Source organism: Plasmopara halstedii (genome assembly GCF_900000015.1).
Source record: "Plasmopara halstedii genome assembly, contig: Scaffold_323, whole genome shotgun sequence".
Lineage (NCBI taxonomy): Eukaryota > Oomycota > Peronosporomycetes > Peronosporales > Peronosporaceae > Plasmopara > Plasmopara halstedii.
In genome coordinates this window covers 1271246-1279512 of record NW_020187244.1, presented here as the reverse complement: position 1 = coordinate 1279512, position 8267 = coordinate 1271246, and the positions used below count along the sequence as shown (strand labels likewise).

Here is an 8267-nt window from a genome sequence, read left to right as displayed (position 1 = left end):
AAGGTCCCAAAGAATTTTGCCTTAATAAAGTGTGTTGGAACGGGTTTCATCAAGACATTTTTTAAATGACTTGACAAAGCTACTCAGAATTCATTGTGTGATTACAGCCTTAGTCGTCCGTCACCGCAACCAACAAGCAAACCAGCGCCTTCAGTGCTTTGTGTCTTGTCGTTCTGCGGACTTCAAGACAGACAAATCGCCAATTTTGGCACAGCAAAACTCCCTCTTTCCCTTATGTTGGTTCATCCACCGTTCGCTCATTTCTTGTCATTGTTCTCTCCCTTTGATAGACGCTGACAGACAGTTTTGTCATCTTGCTCCATACTGTCGAGCGGGCATTCGAAAACTCACGACACTTTCCTAATCATCAGCAGCACGATTGACGAGGTCAGCATGTGATAATTTACATAGCTAGTGGGGAATATTTCGCTATCTTAGCGCAGAAATTTCGCTTGGCATCATAATTAAATACGTAGACCACATGGAGTTTAAAATAATACAAGAACCGTTGTGATTAACTTTGAGCCCATGAAAAGATTCATTAAAATTAATCGGTTATCAAATGTTAGAATTTTCTGACCATCCAATTTGGGGTCAAACACCTGAAACAATAACACAAAAATCGTAGCGATTAACTTTAAGCCCATCAAAAAGCTTAAGCTTGAACATAGCAAAATTTTGCGAGACTTGATCCAAAACAATTGTCACATTTAAGCCAAGTCGTTAAGTGACTTTGTTGAGAAGTAGTTTCGCTCTCTGCAACTCGTGAGTAGAAGGAACAGACCATAAACTTATCAAACCAGATGTGTTATTTGTCAGGGATATGCGCAACGAATTGCAAGACGATGAAATCACGAAAATGACGCGATCGGTACTGAAGAAGAAGCTTAGCTCGTCGTCCGTTATGGATATGACTATGGATGAAAACACTAGGTGTGAAGAGCTGGACAGCTATCCTGATAGTTCTTACGGATCCTCTTAGTTTTTTGTTCAGGGAATACCACGGCGTGTGGACAAAAGGCCCATTACGCGTGTAATTCCCCCAGACAAGGGAGTGCATAATGGGTTTGACTTCGTTTCCAGAACCAAATTCTGCGTGTAGCGGGGTTTCACTTGGCCTGGTATAAAAGGTGTGAGTCACACAAGATGGTGTGAGATTACATAATGTTGTGGGTTACACAAGGTAGTTTGGCTGCACTAAAACAACAAGTCAGTACGTGGCTGGAAACGCCAGTAGTTATACATTTAATTGTAGCGGATTGCAATCCGCGCACTCCAACAGTAACTACAACCTTTACTCAAGGCTAATTAACTCTCCCGTTCAAAATGTAAACGGTATTTCTCGGTTTCAATTGCAGCAAAGCCGCCTATATTATAATCTATAGGTTTTCCTATCACTTGTACTGGCTCTAAGTATAGAACGAAGGTCGCCGACATTAACTAAGCTTCCTCTAAGCGAAAGAGCTTCGGCAGCCCCGCTGCACAAGACGACTAACCTTATTTGCCGAAGGGTAAGACAAAAGCGGTGTTGGTGTTAATGTGGCAGCGCATGCGCTATCACGTCACCCCAACGTTGAGCTTTGTAAGCCAAAATGATGACACCGCCAAATTAATAAGTTGATGAGTACAGCGTACCGGCCAGGCGCAGTATGTGTCGTATTGCTGAAGGTTTTGGAAGGAAGGGAGTTTAAGAATTCAGATATCGCTTCGTCCAAGCGCGGGTTATACATATGAAACTTAAGTGCTTTATGACAAAGCTTGCTGTCGAAAGCTCTGACCCAAATGGCGCCCAGCGTGTAGTAGAGCATCACGATAAAACATCAAGTGCAGAAAATTGTCTGAGGCATACGTTCCCCTTTGCGTGGTCACCTCGGAAGGGTAAAAATAAATTATTCGGTGAGCGCTATGCATGGGTGGCCTAACATGCATATATGGATGAGCACATATATGCGCACGTATTAAATGTGCTAGTGGGTTAGGCCCTCAGCAAATTGCAACGGCACCTTTGACTGGGCTGCTGATTCCGGCGGTGTGGGCTTTATTTTGGTCTTCCAAATGTCCCGTCCAGTAATACCAGCATTGCAGTTTCTGTAGACAGTCTGAGCAAGATGGCTTTTCTTGCTGTCGCCAGCCATGCCGCATACACCAAGCGTTCTCGATTTAGTGCTTCGCCGATTTGGTTAGTAGGTAGTCATTGTATTGGATACAAATTCGCGCTTTTCTGCAAAGTTCTGCCGAATATTGTTCGAGGTATCCAGATTAGAATATACTGACCGCTGGCCATCCGCAATCTGTTGGTCTGACCTTACGTGCGGATTGCATGGTGAAAGATGACCTATGAAGCTGTTACACTAAGAGACCGCTGTGTTAAATCGAGACGCTCGTAATTATGAAGTTTGCGCCGAATGACGCAATATATGTCTCCACAGGTTATCGTACATAAATGGTTTCGTAAACTCTTGGGTTCCTTCGAAACCGCTACGCTTTTCTGTCGCCTATTTTTAAAGCAACATACATTTTGAGACTGTGGTTCTTTTGAAAATTAACAATTATGTAAAAAGTAATGTATCACTTAGAGTGTAAAGTACTCAGATTGCTACAGAAACATTATTAGCGCAACATTAGTGTGAAAGTGTACATTTCCATTTATCAAAATTTGAAGTTTCATTGTTAGCCTTACACTTACAGGACTATGTTAATGCTTTATCATCAAAATCGTTTGGCAAGTAGGCATCGCGTCGTGAAATGGTAGGCACTCATTCCAACAAGGTAAGAATTTAATGTGAATGAGGCAAAACGTACAAAAATCGTAACAATGCAAAAAAATGTACACGACCTAGTCCACAATTCAGCTGGATGTCATACGGTGAATTATCAATTATCGCCCGACACTGAAGCTGCATTTTAGCTTTCTCAAAGTTGGCTGTGTCATCAAGCTGCAAGCTTTATGCTGCCAGATCTGATCTCCTTGTTTTCACTTCTGTTGTCAATCCCTAGCTTATTCGTTTTCTTCGGCACGCAGGCGAGCGTTGGGGTTCGTCACACGCACATTGAGCTGCTCAGCGCGTTCAATAATCTCACGACGCTTACGGCCCGAAACGTTGTGAGCAATTTCAGCACAGTACTTGCGGTTGTGCATCAGCAAAACCTCAAGTTCAGCAACATTGTTCACGACGAACTTAAGAAAGCCATTCGGCAACAGGTGGCGCGTCTTTTTATTCGAGCCATAACCAATGTTAGGCATTTTGATAGCACCTTTAAATTTTCGGCGCACTCGGCCATCAATACCCTTGGGGCGACGCCATGACTCTGGGACGCGCTTGAAGCGGTTAGATTGATGACGTTTGAATTTCTTCACCTTCTTCTTGACGATCTTTGGGCGTGTAACGGGAGTGACCTGCACCATCTACATGAATAATTAAAACCACATCATTATTAGCTTCACATAGCTTGACACATTTCCACTCCTGCGCGTTGCTTGATTACACCATCATTGCTTGTGTAATTAGCACATTTGGAGACACGTATACATCTAAATTAATGCGAAAGAACGGCAATGCTCGTTCCTTACCTTGAATTTGAGGAAGCTTTTGTGATTTCAGCACTAATTGGCGTAAGGGATATCGAAGGCCAGCGGCCATCCAATTGTTACAATAGTTTTTAGCCACTAAGAAGTCCTCAATTTAAATTTGTGTTTTGTGATTTGTGACTGATCCACTTTTTGTTACAAAATGGTCACAATAACAATGAGAACGCCTAACATGCGCGTGCTGCCGCACGTTGGCACTCGTGAGCACTCGCTTTGATTTAAATTATATAACTTGATGGTTCTAAATATCAAGTATGTGTTTGCCTTAATTAGCGACTGGACCGTCACAAAAGCTGCTGGTGATGACGTACAACGTTTTGGCACAATGCTACGTACGTTCGACCTTCTTTCCTTACTGCAACTCCAGCGCGCTTCGATGGAAAAATAGATCTAAAATGCTGGTACTCCATTTACCCAGAATTAGTTTGTTACGTATAAACGACGACTTTTGCTGTACAGGCTGCTGTATTTGCCTCGAATTTGTCTGTTTCGCCGGACATAATTTGTTTGCAGGTAGTTTGTTCAACTGTCGCAAATGCATATTACAAAGAAAGTAAGGCATTCTAACAATTGTATTGGATGCCGTTGTGTAGGAAGTAGATAATTACAGCGAGTTCTGGGAGGCCATGATGAAGAATCTCGGATACAAAGGGTAAGTTTGAGATTTTATGGAAATGAGGAATAGATGAATGACACATTCTTTACAATGCTTTCACTAAGAATCTTTGCCAAGAAAACGAGCAAGAAAATCGATGGTGTGACTGTGTTCTGGAACGAAAAGAAGATCAAGATGATAGCGTCTGAGCAAATTAGCTTAGATTTGCAGAATGGTGATGAATCAGGTAAGCTTATTTCGCTTCGCTCTTGTAAACAAGCAATCAACAATATACCTGTTTATTTGCTCAGTTAATCATGACTTTTTCGAGCAGATATCGACCACGAGCTACTGACAAGATCATCTTCAAGAGGAAGCGTCAGCTTAATTGTCCGTTTCGAGCATCTGGAGACTCAATTGGACTTTGTCGTCGCAACGACGCACTTGTACTGGGATCCCATGCAAGAAGATGTGAAGCTACTGCAGACTCGTCGAACATTGCGAGCAATCGACGAATTCTTAAGCACGCTAGATGCCTCCACACCGACTATATTGGCGGGTGATTTTAACTCATTACCGGACAGCAAAGTTTACAAGTTCATTACAAGCAAACACCGCTTTAGTAGCGCCTATGCTCAGTACAACACAGGCGGAGAGCCCGAATTTACTAACGTGAATGGTGATGCTGAAACAAATGATGGGAAAATCGGACCTCGATTTATCGGCACCCTTGACTACATTTTCTACCGCTCTTCTAGGTATGTATTGTCGTCCTTTCATAGTTCCATAATATTAACCATTTGCGATAATAGAGTGCGACCAGCAGTGCTTATGGAACTCATGTCATTCGAAGACGCCACTAAAGAGATCGCACTGCCCAGCTCATTCTCTCCATCCGATCACTTACCTCTCCTCTGCGAGTTTCACATTCTACCTTATTAGATAGAAATGGGCACACATTGCCAACTGTTCTGTCAAACTATTGAATATTCTTTAACATACAATACCATCATGTCTTGGACATAGGAGCGTCAACATTTGTGAGTACAATGCATCTTTCATACGAAGACGTAGCGTATTAAACAATACTGGAGGCTTCCCAGTCTTCAACACAGAAACGAGTTGAGCTACTGCCTTGCAAATATGGCAAGACAATATATTGCAATACTGCTTTTACAATATTCAAAATTATTGGGCACCAAAATGATATAGCCCAAAACAGTCTCGAATCCGGATCTCTTTTGTGCGTTATGTGATCCAAACACTGTGTTTTGTTGACAAAGTGTCTACGATGACAAAAAGCGAGTTAGCAGCACTTGCGCTGGATGAATTTAGCCCAAATTGTGAAGATAACAAGCCACATACGATTGACATATACTTGCATAAAGTTGTGAATGCATTGTTCTTAATCCGGCAATTCACAATGAGGTTTGTGGAGCGAATGGACTCATGTCCGTTGCTCGCTCATTTTTCTCATGATCTGAAAACTTATGTACAAAATTCAACTACATCAACGTGACAACTTACGTGGCTCTGACTTTTATCGAAACTTTGTCGAGTAGAAAAAACAAAAACCAATATCTACCAACGACGTCGTCGTTCACGCTTTTTGGATGTACTGCTTACAGTTTTGGTTGAGCATACTTTATTGTTGTCAAACAAGATGCAGTAGATGCTTGCTTGTCTGCTGATTGATGTATTGTGTTGCTGTAGTTCAAAGACATTTGGAAGTTGTGAATACTTATTGTGCTTTCGTCACTAGTGGTATATTCACGGGATTACTCTCAATAGACCAAAGACTATCAAAGTCACAAACCATTTCTAAACATGCAAATGATGTCCACGTCACATGAACGAGCATCTGGTGTGCTTCATCACTTGTTTCAAAAATCTCATCGTGCAACTGGACAAAATGTTGTCTCAAATACTGCAGTTGTTGCTTTGCAAAAAACTCACGAGATGTCGCTGTCGCGATGTCTGGGATTTGTGACCTGGCAAATAATCAGGAGCATTCTACACTGAAAGGTTTTGGCTCTTTTGCAGGTAATTTAGTACCATTCGTCTTTTCATCATTGACCGATCCCCGACTACTTACTTTGATTGTAATTCTGTCAATCTTTCGCTTCGCTTGGAGCTTGAATCAAACTATCGAGTACCGCAAGTCCACTCGCTGATCGAAGCATTCTGCTTCTGTTAGTTCTACTCCAGAGTTGTCGAGATATCGACCTTAAAGGAGTGAAAGGTCATTTGACGCGTGAAAACGACGCAACTATCCATGTGAACTCAAAGACGAAGGTACTGTTCCGGGATCTGCTCAAGGTCCTCGGCCGCTGCGTAACGTTTGAAACAAGCCACTTTCAGCTGTGCACGCTGCTATATTCATGCTCAACAGTGCAGTGGCAAAAGTTGAGATTAAACTTTTGGAATGCACTCTGTGTTAAGCACAGTAATGCGCTTTCAGTCAATAATACGTGCTAAGACGTCAACGGACGATATCCTTGACGCTGATATTGTGCTCGGGATAATACGTGCAGAGTACCTAAGTCTTTTGGTGGCTTGCAATTTAGGCTCATGCAAAGGTGCAAACACTCAGTAAATTATGACGACGCCAATTATCGAAATGAAGGGGGGAGTGATCCGGAGGAGTTTTTCGTGCCATACTTACTCAAGAGCAAATCTTTGATTTCTGCTGGAAAGTTGACAAGATCACGTGATTTATACCTAGCGACTTGGCTGCAGTTACGAGACAATAGCCATAGGTAATAATCGACTTTAAACATTCGCATGTAAGCACAAGTGATAAAAGTATCAATATCGAATGGTAGGATGTGTTTGTATCAATTGAATCACGCTGATGAGCGTCACTTGCGCACGGTGGCAATTTTTTGCTCAGCAAAGCCAGGCAGTACAAATGAGGCCTCATGGATTTTGGCACTATAGTAGCGTAATGTCTTACTCATCTTAGCGTCAGGCGTCCGCTTGGGTTTGTCCACGCTTTGACCGGACGAACACATAATGAACCCAATTTGACCCGAGGGATAGGTTGGTATTGTCGAGTACGCATAGTTGACGGTAGAAAAGAGACTCTGACAACGTTGCATGACGTCTACAATGAGGTCAAGGTGCAGCCAAAGGCACTCACCCTGAGTACAGATGACACCATCAGGTGATAGCGCATTCTTCATGCTTTGGTAAAATTCGGCTTTGTAAAGGACCTCAGCGGGTCCTACCGGATCCGACGAGTCGACAATGACAACATCGAACTTGTTGGTAGTATTTTCGTGAAGATAAAGAGCAGCGTCAGCATGCAAAAGAGTCACGCGCGGATCATTAAAAGCTGTGGCCACCGTTTCCGTAAAAAATTTCTTCGAGACGTCGCAGACCATGGAGTCGATTTCACACATAATAATCTCTTCCACGCAATCGTGTTTGATGACTTCACGTAGTACACCACCATCGCCACCACCTACAATAAGGACGCGCTTGGGTTGTTTGTGTGCAAACATGGGAAGATGAGTGATCATTTCCTGGTACGCAAACTCGTCGCGCTCTGTGAGCTGAATCACACCATCAAGCACTAGCACGTTGCCATATGTGGTCGATTTGAAGACTAAAACGTCTTGGAAATCCGATTTGCCTTGAAACAAAACTTTTTCCACTTGAAGAGCAAATTTTTGACCTGGCCACATAGCCTCAGTCTCACTAAACCAAAGCTGGTCGTTGATTGTAGTGATGGACATGGCGCGAACGTAACTAAAAGAATGATTCTTTGCTGTATAAACAGCGGCAATAAATCGACGAAGCAATATTTGAACTGAGCGAATGGCTGCGCTTTGACTGGCTCAACTTGAGTTGAGGACCTTTTTATCTCCAGACAAATATATTTCAAACAATGTGTTTATAATTTTTCGATTGATTTATCAAGAAATCGAAAATTTATCTTATGATCTTAAAATGCGTTGAATATGCAATCACATCTGCAACTGCTTCACCATAGAACGTGAACGATCTTGAGACCTCGGAATGGCTTTGTATCACTATAATTTTCTTTGTCTACCTGGCCATGACGGTTACAGTACGTAA

At 42.5% G+C, this 8267-nt stretch overlaps 4 protein-coding genes across 4 annotated transcripts; 2 read left to right on the top strand and 2 right to left on the bottom strand.

The window, feature by feature from the left end:
- Positions 1 to 2998: 2998 nt before the first annotated feature.
- Positions 2999 to 3641, bottom strand: PHALS_08748 (60s ribosomal protein l32-1-like; the record flags this gene model as incomplete). Its single annotated transcript, XM_024724153.1, has 3 exons — positions 2999 to 3309; positions 3359 to 3406; positions 3572 to 3641. 3 exons carry the CDS (start codon positions 3639 to 3641, stop codon positions 2999 to 3001), a joined length of 429 nt encoding a protein of 142 aa, XP_024575058.1.
- Positions 3642 to 3746: 105 nt separating this feature from the next.
- Positions 3747 to 5126, top strand: PHALS_08747 (Glucose-repressible alcohol dehydrogenase transcriptional effector CCR4 and related proteins; the record flags this gene model as incomplete). Its single annotated transcript, XM_024724152.1, has 7 exons — positions 3747 to 3789; positions 3863 to 3990; positions 4049 to 4102; positions 4183 to 4241; positions 4310 to 4431; positions 4519 to 4942; positions 4997 to 5126. The coding sequence occupies 7 exons, from the start codon at positions 3747 to 3749 to the stop codon at positions 5124 to 5126; spliced, it is 960 nt and encodes a 319-aa protein (XP_024575057.1).
- A 41-nt stretch (positions 5127 to 5167) lies between these two features.
- Positions 5168 to 7047, top strand: PHALS_15329 (uncharacterized protein). Its single transcript, XM_036407375.1, has one exon. The coding sequence runs from the start codon at positions 6158 to 6160 to the stop codon at positions 6356 to 6358; it is 201 nt and encodes a 66-aa protein (XP_036263083.1). The 5' UTR covers positions 5168 to 6157; the 3' UTR covers positions 6359 to 7047.
- On the bottom strand, positions 7046 to 7924 carry PHALS_08746 (spermidine synthase; the record flags this gene model as incomplete). Its single annotated transcript, XM_024724150.1, has 1 exon — positions 7046 to 7924. One exon carries the CDS (start codon positions 7922 to 7924, stop codon positions 7046 to 7048), a length of 879 nt encoding a protein of 292 aa, XP_024575055.1.
- Between the last annotated feature and the right edge of the window lie 343 nt (positions 7925 to 8267).